Source organism: Myodes glareolus, chromosome 9 (genome assembly GCF_982192425.1).
Source record: "Myodes glareolus chromosome 9, mMyoGla1.1, whole genome shotgun sequence".
In the NCBI taxonomy this organism is placed as follows: domain Eukaryota; kingdom Metazoa; phylum Chordata; class Mammalia; order Rodentia; family Cricetidae; genus Myodes; species Myodes glareolus.
The window spans coordinates 43,256,670-43,273,134 of NC_142034.1; the positions used below are offsets into that span (position 1 = coordinate 43,256,670).

Here is a 16,465-nt window from a genome sequence, read left to right on the forward strand (position 1 = left end):
CTGCCTCCCCAGTGCTGGGACTAAAGGCATGTACCACTACACTGGGCTGGAAAGCAAGTTCTTATGCTAAAAAGACTGTGATCACTGCTTTATGTATCGCTGACAGCACATGATAAAGCCTTAGAATTGTATTATTTCAAAATAGGAAAAGTTAGTCAGGCAGTGCTCACACACATCTTTAATCTTACTCAGGAGGCAGAGGCAGGTGGATCACAGTGAGTACAAGGTTAGCCTGGTTTACAGAGTTCCAGGACAGTTACACAGAAACAAAACGAAACAAAAAACAAAATAAATAGTACATATGCTAGCCTCTACACTGCGCAAGGGAAGCTACTTCTCTCTTATACATTCATTTACTTATTCTGTGTGTGTGGGTACACACATGATTGATATGTCAATCAGAGGACAATTTTTTGGGAATCAGTTCTTTCCACCATGCTGGTTCTAGAGAACAAACTCAAGTTATCAGGCTTTGAAATAAGTGCCTTTAGCAACTGAGTCTTAATTTTCCTTATGCATTTTATCATATCAGGCTAAAAATCTGATGATTATACACTATTGAATCCATTATTCTAGACCCAAAGTTTAAAAATAAAGTATGTGAGACATATAGATGGGAAGACTTTGAATGGGAGATGGTATTTATGTTTATCACACAGAAACAAATCTTTCAAAACTGTAGAGTACTAAAGAGGGGCTTGGTGCTATATATCTATAATCCCCAAGCTCAGGAAAGAGAGCAAGAGGATCATCTTAAAAGTCAACCTCAGCTACACTGACAGTTCAAAGTCAGCTAGGACTACAAGAAATCTTATCTCAAAGAACACAAAAGACAGACTAAAACAGCTTACAAAGGAAAGACATTAGAGAAAAAATATACACTAAACCGAAGAAGCCTAAACAAAATAGAAGGGCAGAGAAAAGCTATTAATGTAATAGTACTGTTTAAAATAGTTTCATTACTTGTGTAGTTCAGTGACAGAGCACCTGTCTAGCAAGTACAAGGTCCTAGGCTCCATCTATAGAACTACAAAGATACATATGTACAAAGAATAATTTAATAGCATTCCTAGAATTAACACCACAACTTTATTGGGTTTTCAATTTGTTTTTCCAGACAGTATCTTACTATGTAGCTGTCTATCCTGGAATTCACTAGGCAGACCAGGTTGGCCTTGAACTCACAGATATCCACCTGCCCTAGAGCTAGGATTAAAAGTGTGCAACACTAGGCCCAGAAAGACCACATCGCTGTTTTTTTTTTTTTAAAAAAAGATTTATTTATTTATTATGTATGCAATACTCCCTCCATGTACACCTGCGCACCAGAAGGGGGCACCAGATCTCATTACAGATGGCTGTGAGCCACCATATGGTTGCTGGGAATTGAACTCAAGAACTCGGGAAGAGCAGCCTGTGCTCTTAACTGCTGAGCCATCTTGCCAGCCCCAAGACCACATCTTTATATAGTGTCTAAGAACCTGAAAGATCATAGGCATCTTTTTCAGGCTTCTCATATCACTCTTCCTTCTCTCTCTACTCAGACACCTTAATCTCAGAGGCTGTTTATATAATGTTCATTTTTCCAGAACCATTTCTCCATCACTTTACTCCTACATTTATTTTTCAAATTTAACTTATTTCTTCAGATAAGATTTCCTTGGCCATTACTTTTCCATATTCAACAACTCAAATAAGAACTGCTTCTCAGCCGAGCGGTGGTGGTACACACCTTTAATCACAACACTCAGGAGGCAGAGGCAGGCGGATCTCTGTGAGTTGAGGCCAGCCTGGTCTACAAGAGCTAGTTCCAGGACAGGCTCCAAAAGTTACAGATACCCTGTCTCAAAAACAAACAAACAAACATACAAAAGAACTGCTTCTCTTGCTGAATACACTCATTGTTTATCTGTACTTTTTTTTTTTACCACCACCACCATCATCATTATTATAAATGTCTTCTCCTCCCAAAAGGCAGATGTATTTCACTCACCATTACATCCCTAAAGCTTCAATATACAGTACTTGGGACATGGCACACTAAGGAAATGACACACTCCTCTGACTCAAAATGTAGATATAGACCTTGTTATTGTAGAAAAAGATGCTTAACAAAAGGGATGTTTACGAAAGGAAGATAAGTAACTTTAAAGCTTAGGTTTTATAAAATCAGTGAGAAAAGGTCCTTTAGGACTAAGGATATCTCTGAAAAGTTAGAGAGCTTGCTTAGCAAGCACAAGGCCCTGGGTTAATTTCTCAGCAATGCTAACAACAAAATAACTACAAAAACCAACTAATAAAAGTTCTACTTCAGCAAGGCATGGTATCATATGCCAATAATTCCAGCATCTAGAAAGCTAAGGCAGGATGAAGGATAACAAATGAAGGTCAACCTGGGAAACAGCAAGATCTCTCAAATAATTTAAATAAATAAATTAAAAAATCCTAGTTCAGGTAACTTCTGGAGATTTATCCAATAACTAATAATAAACCAAGAATGGAACAGGGTAATAAGAAGACAGAAGACATTTCACTTCTCACGAGGCCCTAGGGGACACCTTTAAAATAAACCTCAACTTTTAAATTTTTATATGATATGATTCTCCATGGATATAGTTTTAAGTGAAGAATTTTGACTAGAGAATCTTAAAACCAGTAGAATTGCTACTGTCTACAATCTAGGTTGGACAACTAGAGAATAGCGTGTGATTTATTTATTCTAGTAAGCCATAATGTTTAGTCAAATCACACAAATTCAAACTAGAATACAAAAACCAACAGCCTTAAGACAAGACATATAAGGCATTCTACAAAGGTTTAAAAAAAAAAAAAGTGTCTAAAGTATACACAATCATACCAAAAAGGCAAGGAGACAATTCAGAAAAGACCTGGGAAGCAGATTTGACCTGATAAGTTTCAAAAATTTGCTAGGTGCTTTGAAGTATGCTACTTTTGAAGATGCTACTATTCCAAACAATAATTTGTATAAATGATAGTTTTATCACTGTATTTTAAGATCAAAATAACTCGCTGGGTGGTGGTGGCACAAGCCTTAATCCCAGCACTTGGGAGGCAGAGGCAGGAGGATCTCTGAGTTCAAAGTCAGCCTGGTCTACAAGAGCTAGTTCTACACCAAAAAACAAAACAACTCTCATTATTGTGACAAACATTTTAGAAAAGCAGGGCGTGGTGACACCCAGCACTCAAGAGACAGAGGCAAGTGAATTTAAGGACAGTCTGGTCTACAGAGCGGCCCAGGACTAAACAGAAATCATCTTGAAAAAACCAAAGGGGGGAAAAAATAAAAGAAAAAAAGTTTTAGGACAGCCAGGACTAAACGGGGGGGGGGGGGGGGGAGAGAAAGTTAAATCTATGACATGACTCATGATCTTTTTTCTTCCATAATCTCTTCTAACAAGTTTCTATAATTAATATGTAAGACAACTGTAGAGCTAAAGTATAAAAAAAATCATGAAATAGCAACTTGTTTTACAAATATAATAGTTAATATTTTGGCTCTGTTTTTACTTGCTGTAAGTCTTAAAACTAAAATGGGTGGTTAATACCAGCACTCGGGAGGCAGAGGCAGGCAGATCTCTGTTAGTTCGAGGACAGCCTGATCTTCAAATTTCCAGGACAGTCAGTGCTGTTATACAAAGAAACCCTGTCTCAAAAACAAACTAACAAAATATAAAAACTAATTTAGACATTTATACTAGATTTTGTGTTGCAGTACTCTTGGTATTCTTGTGAATCTAGAATTCCCTTTAGTTCTGGGAAATGAAATACACTAGGCATGAAAATGGTCTAGTCTAATCCTGGGACGTGTGTGTTGAAAGAACATAAGTTCCTGCAGAAGACACTGAGACTACTAGTGTTGAAGAGATATAGCTGTGGTCAAACTGAATGAGGTTCTCGTGTCTGTGATAATGCACAGAAGACAAACAGAAGAGAGATGCTCTTGTATATGACTTAAGATTTTAACTTTAAATAATACCAAGGAACAACAAAGGCTTACATTATTCTAAGAACGAACTTGACAACTATATAGTTTCATAGTACCTGCATTACATACTGGTTTCTAAGATATTTTCTATAATCTCATGTAATAAATTAACACTATAATAAGACTACAGTTAATCTGAGAAGGGAAACACACTGAAATAACACTACTGGAGAGTTTGAGGAGAAACTTGAAAAACTTTCTCAAATTATCCTAGTACCTTAGGGAACAACACTGAGACATTATTATACAAACCTGGGAGGTTTAAATGACAAATTTGCTGTACCCAACTAGATATTTTTTTTTAAGATTTATTTATTAAGTATACAATATTCTGCCTCCATGTATGCCCACACACCAGAAGAGGGCGCCAGATCTCATTACAGATGGTTGTGAGCCATCATGTGGTTGCTGGGAATTGAACTCAGGACCTCTGGAAGAGCAGCCAGTGCTCTTAAGCACTGAGCCATCTCTCCAGCCCACCCAACTAGATCTTAAAGATCTAAAATTTGTCTTTCAAATTTGTGGGCAAGAGGCTGGGGAGATGGCTTGACAAACATGCAGGCATGAGGACCTGGGTCCAGATCTGTAGCACCCTCATACAAGGTCAGGCATACACTTTAATTTTAGCACTGGGGTTCAGAGTAATGTCTTGAAGCTCACTAGCCAGTCAGGGTTCATAATTTTGAGTGTATATGATATAAGTGTGTATAGATGAACAACATGATCTAAGGACTTCCAAAAATTTTATATAGCCAGGCAGAAATGGTGGCATATGCCTTTAATCCAAGCTCACAGGAAGCAGAGGCAAGTGAACTACTATGAGTTCAAAAACAGACTGATCTACATGGTATATTCTAGGTCACTCAGGGTTACATAGTAAGACCACCTCAAAACACAAAACAAGATTCATATAGCTATAGTAGTTTAAACCACTGAAGAATTGATGTCAATGGGAAAATAGAGAATAAAAAGATGAAAATATAAAAAAAGAATTTTATATAATCTACTGATGTTTCTATGAATTCCAGTTCAAAACCACTGGGTAGAAGGAAGAAAATTACTAGAGGGCAGCAGATCAGAAAGAACTGACCAGTTCATGCACCTTCCTTACAATACATATTCTTAGAGAAATGCTGTGATACTTATTAAAGGCACTGTCACACTGAAGAAGTAGCAGGGTTTATTAGTGATGAAACTAAATTCTGCTAAGGAAGATAAAGGGATCAAATTTTCTTTTTCTTTCCTTTTCAAGACAGCTTTTCTCTGTGTAGCCCTGGATGTTCTGGAACTCACTCTGTAGATCAAGCTGGCCTTGAACTCAGAAATCTGACCACCTCTTATTGGGATTAAAGATATGTACCACCACTGCCCAGTGTGATGAAATTTTTTTATTGGCCCAAGGTTATAACTAGAGGGCAAATTATGAAGGGAATCAGAAGAAAAAAGTCAGGTCAGCAGATCAGGTTCTAACTAGACTATGAGGCAGCACTACCACAAGCAGGAGATGTAGGCATGTGGTTAGCACTACCACCACATAGTACTACTAAAAATCCCTCAGGGAGCCCAGAGTTCACTCAAGGGCCAGATAAGCATCTGAAATAAAAATCTAAACTAAAATGTACAGGCACTGAGAAAACTCTCAGTTCTATCTTGTTCTAGAACTTTAAAATTTAAACTGGCCTAGACATAAATGGAAATACAAACTACACTTCAATCATACAAGATTACAGGATATAAAGATGTAGTTTCACAATTCAAGTAGCAAATCCCAATGAACTCAAGCCACATGTAAAACACAAGCAACCACAAAAGGATAGGGGGAATTAAGACCTTTATTTAAAAATCACTAAATGAAAAATGCAAACTAAGTATGAGTATTTGCTAGTTTTATGTCAACTGGACATAGTTAGTCATCTTAGAAGAGGGAACCCCTCTAGTTGTGGTGGCACACACCTTTAGACCATCAGAGTTCGGGAGACAGAGGCAGAAGGGTCTCTAAGTTCGAGACCAGCCTGGTCTACAGAATGAGTTCCAAGACAGCCAGGGCTACACAAAGAAACCCTGTCTTGAAAAACCAAATAAATAAGTAAATGACGTAAAGAAGGAAGGGAAGAAGGAAGGGAGGGAGGGAGGGCTTAAATCTATAAATGTCCCCACCAGATTTACCTATAGGGCATTTTCTTGATTGATGTGGAGGGCCTAGCTCATGGTACCATCCCTGGGCTAGTGGTCCTGAGTGAAAGCAGGCTGAGCAAGTCTTGAGGAGAAAACCAGTAAACAGCACTCCTCCTCAGCTTCTGCTTTACTTCTTGCTTTCAGGTTCCTTTCCTTCTTGACTTCCTACTCTGATTTCCTACAATGAAGGACTATAATGTGTAACTAAGCTAAAATGAACCCTTTCCTTCCCAAGATACTTTGGGTCATGGTGTTTTATCGCAGCACTGGAAATCCTAACTAAGACAATATCCTATCTTGATTCGAAGAGATATTAAATGGCACATGCCTGTCTAAGGCTAAGACAGGAGGGTCGTGAGTTTGGGGCCAGACTGAATTTATAAAGCAAGACCCTTTCTCCACAACAAAAACTTTTGAGAAAAATACACTGCCAGTTTTTCTCTATCAAGTTTTTTTTTGAAGGAACAGAACGTACAGCTAACTAGACCACTTGCCTAACATTCATGAAAACCTGTATTCAGCTCCAACACAGCTGAGGGTCTGGTGGATGGAGAGTTATTCACAATTTTCAGTTTCTACATTCTCTCAAAAAGTAGTTAAAAGTAGTCAATAAATAAACAACACCTTAATTCCTGAAATATTCAAAAGGAGCAATGAATGAGTTTTTATCTTTCCTTTTGTTTGTTTGTTTTTCGAAACAGGGTTTGTTTGTAAGAGCCCTGACTATTCTGGACCTGATTTAGTAGACCAGGCTGTCCTGGAACTCAGAGATCTGCCTGCCTTTTCCTCTTGAGTTGTGGATTAAAGGCATTTGCCACCATGCCCAGTTAAAATTATGAGTATTTTGTAGTAAGCTAAATAAGGAGAATGAAAAAAGAGGATCCTCTCTCATATTTAAGGGTAATTACTTAGAGCAGCAGTTCTCAATCTGTGGGTTTAGACCCTTTCACAAGAGGTCACCTAAGACCGTTGGAAAACAGATATTTACATTAAGATTCATAGCTGGGTCAGACAGACAGTGGTGGTGCACACCTTGATCCCAGCACTGGGAAGCAGGGACAGGTGGATCTCTTCAGTTTGAGGCCAGCCTAGTCTACAGACAGCCAGGACTACAAAGAGAAACCCTGCCCCCCCCCCAAAAGAAACCAAAAATAAATAAAAAAATCTTAGTGGTAGCAAAATCACAAATAATTTTATGGATGAGGGTCACCACAGTCCCAAAGGTGGTTCCCAAAGCATAGAAAGGTTGAGAAGCACTGACTCAGAGGCAATACAATCCTGTGAAATAACTATCACAGAGTACCTACACCATAAATTCTGGTCGCCACTTCTCCTCAGGTGAGGTAGTAGGATTAAGACTAAGTGCCTAAATTAAAGAATCTGATTGAAAAACACCAGGAAATGTTAAGAGATATATGATGACTTATGTGCCAGAAAACAGTTTTCAACATTAGAGATGGTTACACAGTCTCGAGGAGTCTCTGCCAGAGGTGAAACAAATTAATTCCTGACTCATACATGTACCTGGGACAACTGATTCTCAGGTTTTGCTTTTTTTTAAAAAAAAAAAAAAAAAACAATCTTGTGGTTATCACTAGGGAAAGAGTCACTATAACTGTCCCTCTTTCCTCAAGTATATCATTTAATGTAAACTGACAGATTATCTTACCTATGAGATTCTTGCTCTCCTTTCATTTTCTCTACTTTTGATAACATATCATCAACTTTAAAAGTTTTCCTGGAAGAAACAGATAAACATAATAATCACTTTGCAACTGGGGAAAATACAAAATTACACTGTAATAAGCAAAGTAGATATTCAATTTTGATTATTTCAAAATAAACTATAAGGCTAGTTCATAACAATGCACACACTCTTGGACAATTTCTTATAATAGTAAACACCTATTCAAGTTCAATTATAATAGTTATTTTTCATGAAACCTCCTGTAATTTTCTAAGTCATGAGTAATTCTCCTTACCCATGGCATTTAATTTTACTTATTTTTAAAGTTTTGTACATGTAAAATCTCTCTTAAGTATTTTATTTCTAATAATTATAAGTTCCTGAAGGGCAGTAGTTATTTTTCAGTAAGCATATAGTTTTTTCATAAGGTCTTAATGTTAATAGGTTTTTAAGCACCTTATCAAATAAAGACAAACAAATGCAAAGTAAGCATACTTTTGGAACAACCATTCTTATCTATCTATCTACCTATCTATCTTTTATCTTTCTTTCTTTTTTTGCTTTTAAAGGCAGGTTTTCTCTCTGTAGCTATCCTAGAAGTCAGGAATTTGTAGACCAGGTTAGCCTTAAACTCAAGAGATCTGTCTGTCTCTGCCTTCTAGTGCTAGGACTAAAGGTGTGTGCCACCACAGCCTGCTGGAACACCCATTATCTATTAAGCAACCCAACAAATATATACCAGCACCATGGTTATTCTTTGTATATCTTTTTTTGAAGTAGTGTCTCATTCTGTAACCCAAACTAGACTTGAACTCAGGACAACCCTTCTACCTCAGCTGCTCAAATCCTGGGATTACAGTAAGAGCCATTACACCAGGCTATAAACTGTAACTGACAGTCATAAACATCCTCAAAGGTTACAGGCAAATTTTCAGCTAAATGATATGCCACACTGAAAAGGTTAAACAGCAACAACAAAAACCAGTAACAATAAGTTAGGGTACATGATTCAATCATAAAATTATGTATTCTGCTTTGACACTTTTGATTGTTGAAAGAGGGTGTTTGTTATACAGCTTTAGTTGGCCTATCACTCATTATGCAAGCTCAAACTGGCCTCAAACACAAGCCTCAGTGTCTTGAAGGTTACAGACATACCCACTACATCTGGCTTAACCTGCTTTAAGAGAAAACGAATTCCCTGCCACACACAGAAAATAAAAACTTAAACAAAATCTCCCAACACAATGAAAGTTGAATGGATTAAAAAATATTCATCTTAGTTCTCAATGTGAGCTATGTCCTAGAGACAGAAAGGTGAAAATGTAGTTTCATGCAATTTGTTAATCAGAAAACAAATGTTTCTCTTTTATAGAGAGGTGGTTTCAAAATTAGGATGTGAAAAACTTAATGAAGCCAGGATGGTGGTGCACGTCTTTAATCCTAGCACCTGGGGGGTGGGAGGGCAGAAGCAGGAGGACTTCTGTGAGTTCAAGGTCAGCCTGGTCTTCAGAGTAAGTCCCAGGACAGCAAGGGTTGTTTAACAAAGAAACCTCTTCTTGAAAAACCAAAAAAGAATTTTAAGTATTTGAGAGCTCCATTTTCATGTATGCCTGCATGACAGAGGATAAGATGGCAGAGGCCATTAGATCCCATTATAAATGGTTAAAAGGCTATTATGTGATTTGGGGAACTGAACTCAGGTCTGAAAGAGCAATCAGTATTCCTAACTACTAAGCCATTTGTCCAGCCCCTCAGTAACAGTTTTTTAATACCTGTGTGTAAATAATAGAAATTACATATCTATGAAGGCTTAGTCTTTAAAAACAGCCCAGCCCAGCCCCACCCCACCCCCAAACAAGTTTTTGACAAGTAGCCTCAAACTTGAGATCCTCCCTTCTGTCCCTTCAATACCTGGTATTACAAACATGTGCCACAGTGTTGGGTCAAATACTCAACTGCATTAATAAAAACTTCCTATAAGAAAGTGCTAATAAGAATACATTACAGTACAATATTGACAGAACGGTATTGTCTATATTTTAAGTGAACAAAATCATTCTCCATTATTGAAAAAATTTTTTAAGAAATCTCTTTATCTTTAGAATAACAAAAAAATCAATTTTAAAGTTTTATCATAGAGCCTAGAATTTAGAAAAAAAAAGTCTATTTTCAATCTACAAATAAGAAGAAAACTGAAGGATTCTTTTAGGCTAATTACAAAGAACTTTAGTAGAAATATTAAAGAAGGGTTTTTAATTATTGGAAACATTTAAGAATATTAATTTTTTGTGACAAAGAAAAAATTTTAATTTTGTCGAAAGAAAGAAAGGTAAGACTCAAAACCCAAGCATTTCTTCCAATATTGAGTTTCACACCGGAAAAACCAAGAGAACTGAACAGTAGCAACAGTTTGAAATAGGTAAGATCATAAGGACGATCCAGCCTTCCATAGGAAAAAAGGAAGACACCACAGAAAAACAGCACCTCTCCAACCAGAAGCACTTCTTTAGAAAAGCAACACCACACCACAGTTGAGATTAACAAATGAAATAGTACTGTAAGGTCACCAATAAAAAGAATGATTAAAATTACATGGACTTGGGGGGGGCTCACAACATACTGGTAGGGTTCAAAAAAACTTAAGATATATAATAAAATAGACTAAATAAAAAGACCTTTCTTGTGTAAGGTTGCATGCCTGTAATCATAGTACCCTGGAATCTGAGCCAGGACTACAACTTCTAGCCCAGCTTGGGATACACTATGAAATCATTTCCTTAAATGAATAAATAAATAAGCAAATCTCATCTTTAATCCTACTTTGTCATAGTAGGATAAGCCTATAGTATTTGCATAAAAATTTAAATAAAATCTATGAAGTAAGACTGAAGACTAATACACCAGAATTAATATTACAATTGATGGTATGACTTCGAAGAGGTATGACTTCGAAGAGAGTAAAATATGAGGCTAAGGATATAGCTAAGTGGTAAAAGCATTTGTTCAGCAAGTCTGAAATCCTGGATTCAATTCCCAACAGTGCCCTTCCCCAAAAAATAATGTTATACTAATAATACATATTATACATAAATGCAAATATAGGTATTTACTGTATAACATAAACCTTCCAAGTTACTGGTGGCCAAGACCTCCCATCTAAAGGTCCTATTCCTAAAGTCCTACAATCATATATAACATAAGAATTAAGCAATCCCTATGTATTTTGTGAGGACATAGTCTAAATGAAACTTAAATGTTTCTAGGCTAGTAAATATGCTTTAAAATCCCCCAAAGACCATTCTAAAAATCCAAAAGGCAATAACCAGAAAAACCAAAATTTTGCTTAGTTTTTGAGACAGAGTGTCATTATGTAGTCCAGGCTGTCCTAGAACTAAGTAGACCAGGCTGGCCTTGAACTCAGAGACCCACCTGCCTCTGCCATTCCAATGCTTGGATTAAAGGCATATGCCACCATGCCATGCCCATTTTTTATACTATGTCTACTAGCATATATCTCAAGAGACAGTCTAATAAGCAAACATTATGAAAATGATGTGTATTCAATCTACTTATAAATTAACCCAAATTTAGCTTTTAAAAACTATCACTTTGGGGCAGGAGAGATTGCTCAGTGGTTAAGAGAACTAACTGCTCAGAGTTCCTAAGTTCAATTCCCACATTGTGGCTCACAGCCATCTATCATGAGATCTGGTGCCCTCTTCTGGTGTGCGGGCATACATGGAAGGAATGCTGTCTACATAATAAATAAATAAATCTTAAACTATTACTTTTAAAATCAAAATCAGGTCATATCCTGGAATAACTAACAATATTAAAAAGCTTTAATTAAAAAAAGTTAAATCCACAAAGTTCTACAGAATGAATCAAAAGTAACTGAACTACAGACTACAAGCTAAATCTGGTTCACTGTTTTTATATAAGCCCACAAGCCAAGAATGGTCTTTGACGATAACGATGAATAGCTGATCAGATGATAGAAACAGACTGAGAATCCTTATCATTAAGGGAATTATTCTTTATTCTCCTAAAAAGGATTCTACGTTTCTTTCTTTCTTTCTTTTGTTTTTCTTTTTTTTGGTTTTTTGAGACGGTTTCCCTGTAGCTTTCTTTGGAGCCTGTCTTGAACTAGCTTATAGACCAGGCTGGTCTCGAACTCACAAAGATCCACCTGCCTCTGCCTCTTAAGTGCTGTGATTAAAGGCATGAGCAGAAACCACCCAGCTGATTCTGTGTTTCTAATAGGCTTGTATTACAAAACAGTGTAAATTGTGTCCTTATATATATAACTTCATTAATAAAATATTTATAAACATTTTTTCTTTATATTAAGCACCTAGATAATATTTTGGATTTTGTGTTTTGGCCACAAGAATCTAAAATATTTACTATTCCTTTAACATAAAAAGTTGGTGACTCTTGGCACAGATCAAATAATGCGGTGACAATCTAATTCTGTTGTCTAATTTGTTATTGTTTTCCTAGTTATTTGAGTGCTTAGCAGCTTTTACTTTTACCTATTAAATGCAGTTAATTTCTTTCTCCCAGCTCCCTCAATTGCTAGAAGACAGTCTCTTACATTTCAGTTCTTCATAATAAACTATAATGCATTTATAAAACTGTATCTTGCTCTGGAAATGTGATGCCTTCATAGTAACCAAAATTCATGCAACCAAGCAGTTTAGTTTCTTCTTCTTCTTCTTTTTTTTTTTTTTTGAGACCAGCTTAGTTTCTAACATATTGAATTAAGTAGCTTAATTGTTTTTTAAGTCAGGACTATTAAAATAGATAGGCATAGTGGCTCACATCTATAATGTTAGTACTGGGACAGAGGCTGAGACAAAACAGTCACAAGTCTGGGGCCAGTCTAGCTTATGTAGTGAATTTTCAGGCCTGCCATTTGTACCTCAGAAGACCTTGACTCAACTAATAGTAAGACTATATTGTTGATACCAAAAGTTTTCATCTGAAAGTTGTATATTTTGATAGGCTCAATAAGTAAATCTTGCACTTAAATCATAGAACTTGATTTCCATCATTACCTTTGATTAACTACTAAATCACACAGGGATAGTTCATACAATAAAAATAAGTCCTGTACAACACATCCAGACTCTGCTCTAAGAGCAGAGGATCAAAACATCTTTTTAGAGACCCTTCTAGTAACTTCAAAAGTATCAAAGAAAGTAAGTTACCCTGAGCCCTTTAGAAATCATTTAAGTCCTAGCAACCAAACTTGAAAAGAACAGCAAAGAGTAAAAATGAGCCAGTAAAAATCACTTCACTAGATAATGTCTATTGAAGACAAAAAACTATATAAACTAGAATTATAAAAATGATACTTTAATAAAATTATTACAAATTCAGCTAGTTGCTTTTTCAATTTACATAATATGTAACTAGAACTTTTAAGACAAAACTTTGAAGAACTCTCTCCTGAGAATCTCTCATCCACTCTAAGACAAAGTTTCCTAGTGGTTTGACCGGCTTGAAAGAAGATTCATAAAATGTACCTTTTGATGCTTGTTCTGGAGTTCCGATGAGACATGTAAGTAAGAGTTCTGTGCAAAAATATTGGCTATAAAAAATTAAAAATATTAAAATTACAGATGAAGTTATAAGAATCAAATAATATTAGTAAATTTAGTTGACTACTTACTGCTATAAGATTGCGTGTTCGAAGAAATCTATAGATCTGTGTTGGTTCTGGGTAATGGGAAACAAAATCCAAACATAATCTTTTTAATGAACTTATCGTAAACCATCACTGCAGCCCATGCAACCCAGCACAAAACAATTTCCTTTGTAAAAATGGTGTACTATTGTGTTTACATCCAGAAAATTAGTAAACACCAAAGGTCATTCAGTCTATGGCTGGCATATTCACAAAATCCTCTTCCCTCCCCCTGCCATTCTCTCTCCTTAGATACAAGCAACAATTTCAAGCTAACCAATCCTAAGGAAGTGTTCATTACTGTGCTTCTGCAAAAAGCAGTAAATTCATTTATGACTTACTACCCCTTTCTCTCCCAAAAGTACCTAGAGATAACTCTATTCCACAAAAACTCACTAAAGCCAAATAACTATTATAAAAACTTGTATTAACTAGCCAAATTAAACTCTTCCCAAACATTCTAATACAGATATGCTCAAAAATCAATATTATAAAATTCACTACATTGTAAACTCGTAACTAATAGGTTCCCAGAACAATCTTTTAATGCTTAAAATTTAATTTTTATAAAAAACTTAGGTTAAAGTTGAAAATATATCTTCATACCTCTTCCACTGTTACTACTAAACTACCAGAATCACATTTCTTTGAGTATTAATCTAATTATGAATACCTAAATTAATAATTATATTAAGAACGTAAACATCCAGAAACTGAAATCAACATTAAAAGTGGAAAAAAAAAAAAAGCTCTAACCCTTACTAACCCTTAATGACAATTTCTCGCAGGTGGGCTCATCTGCAAACAAGTAGTTAAAACCTTCCTAGAGGATTTACCTTCTCATAACATTTAAAAAGTTTTAAATTTCCACTTAATCTCCAGTTTAGCTTTAGTTTCAAATTAAACGGAGATGAGATATTTTAGAAGAGGTAGAAACGAGCGTGTTTATTTTTATGACTATCCTTCAGTTCCATTTTTACGTAAAAGCTTCTCAGATTTTTATAAAAGATATTAAGGAAAGGAATAATGATCTCTAAAGCAGGTTCAATATTTGTCAATAAAAAAATCAAAATTATTTTTATTAAATTCCAATTAGAATTTCGTGAAGCGCTCATGAGAATAAAAAAGAGTATTAAACAATGTAAAACGTCTTTTTCAAGCACAGCTGATACCATGCCCATAACATATGCCACGGTAATATTATAAATAAAGACATTCGACGGTAAAGCTGAGTTTATTCAAGTTGCCTTAAAATACTTAGCTAGAAGATTGCCCAAATTACAGTATCTACACAAAAGCGAAATAAAACAATCAGGATAAAATATCTATTAAGTAACAATTTTATTCGTAGTCATAATGTTGTTTATAAATTCTATTGTTTGTTTCCAGACACTGTGTTCCCTTTCCCAAGTAAGTCACAGGTTCGTCCTCCATGCACCTTTTGTAACAAAAAATTGAGATAAGAAAACGTTCTGGAATTAAGATACAGTTCCGAGGTCGTCCCCGGAGAAGACGCCTGCCCATTCTGTCTCAGTCTACGTATCCATAAAATGGGCGGATAGGTCAGAAAGGCTAAGGCTTCAAATGGTGCCGTGTTAACACGCAGCCCAAGTGAGTGCGAAGGCATTTCAGCCCACTGACAATTTCCTCGGCTTCCCCGCACTCAGGTCCGCACATCTTTGCCACCCGAAACCTACAGCTGGAACCCCGGTACTTGTAAAGTAGGTAAGGCATAAAAGAAAACACGAACTAGTCTCGGGATCTGGCCGCGTTCAGTTCAACCGTCACGTCCTCACCTACGAGGCTGCTCGGGACGTGGGAGCTCCAGGGCGAATCTTCCGGGAGTCACGGACCTAGCCCGGACCCCGGGAGCCGGGACGTCCCCCAATTCCTCCCTCCACTCCCAAACCAAGTACACTCCACGAAAGCCCGGCGGAGCGCCCAGTGCCCCGAGCGCGGAGCAGCGGCACTCGCCCTCCCAGAGCCTCTCACACTCACTCTCAAAGGCCTGGAGGAAAAGCTCGTGGTCAGCCTGGACGTGCTCCATCTTCGGCTTCTTCACCGGTAACACCGCGGTCCCCGCCGCCGCCGCCGCCGCCGCGGAGGAGGAGGAGGAGGCCGAGTAACCGCCGCCGCCTCCACAGCCCCCGCCGCCGGATTTGCCGCCCGAAGCCGTCGCCGCCGCCACCGCCGCCGCCGAACCCCCGAAGCCGCCTCCCCCGGACCCCGCGCTGGGCCCCGAGCCGCCCCCTCCCCCACCGCCGTGCTTCTGAGGCGCCATCGCGGTTCCTGCCTCCTCCCCCCCGCCAGCTACCCGCCGGGCGGCCCCGGAGAGTGAGCGCCTGCTACACCAACCGCTCGCCCCAGCAGGCTCCGGCGGACCGAGGGGGGAAGGAGGAGAGAGGGGAGGAGAGGGGAAGGGAAGGGAGGAGGAGAGGAGGGAAGGAGGGAGGAAAAAAAAAAAGTGTCTCCTGCGAGCCCCGCTCCGCTTCGGAGGCCGCTCACCCTACCCTGGCCCCGCTCCGCCCACTTCCCCGCCCGGCGCTCTGATTGGCCGACGGGAGCGCGCGCCGCCCGGCCGCCCAGCCCGTTGGTCCGCAGATCGCCCCGTCAGTCACGCGGAGGCGCTTCTCGCGGAGGCGCGGCTTGGTTGGCCCGTGCGCGCTGCCGACCGCGGGCCCGGCCGCCTCTTTGAACTGAATTCGCGGGAAAATTAGGGGTCGGAGCGGCCTTCCTGCTGGTCCCGGTGCATTGTGGGCAGAGGGGGACCAGAGAGCGCAATAGAGAGCCGTTTCTCGCCTCGGGGGCGTCGTCCGTCGCCGCCCCCAGGGGGTCGAGGACCCCTGACGAGAGGCGGGTGTCGGAGAAACCCAGGGCGAAGGAGCCTTTGAGAGGAGCGGGG

At 38.5% G+C, this 16,465-nt stretch overlaps 1 protein-coding gene across 2 annotated transcripts in view; it reads right to left on the reverse strand.

The window, feature by feature from the left end:
* Suz12 (SUZ12 polycomb repressive complex 2 subunit) overlaps positions 1–16,080 on the reverse strand; it is a 43,130-nt gene extending 27,050 nt beyond the window's left edge. Inside the window, exons 1-4 of one of the 2 annotated variants that reach the window (XM_085695483.2) lie at positions 15,562–16,079; positions 13,549–13,595; positions 13,403–13,467; positions 7,851–7,919 (exon numbers count right to left, since the gene is read on the reverse strand). In XM_085695483.2, coding sequence (XP_085551609.2) covers positions 7,851–7,919; positions 13,403–13,467; positions 13,549–13,595; positions 15,562–15,844 — 464 coding nt within the window. In that variant the 5' untranslated portion in view covers positions 15,845–16,079. Of the gene's footprint in view, positions 1–7,850; positions 7,920–13,402; positions 13,468–13,548; positions 13,596–15,561 lie in introns of both variants that reach the window. The other variant, XM_085695484.2, reaches the window with a different exon arrangement.
* Between the last annotated feature and the right edge of the window lie 385 nt (positions 16,081–16,465).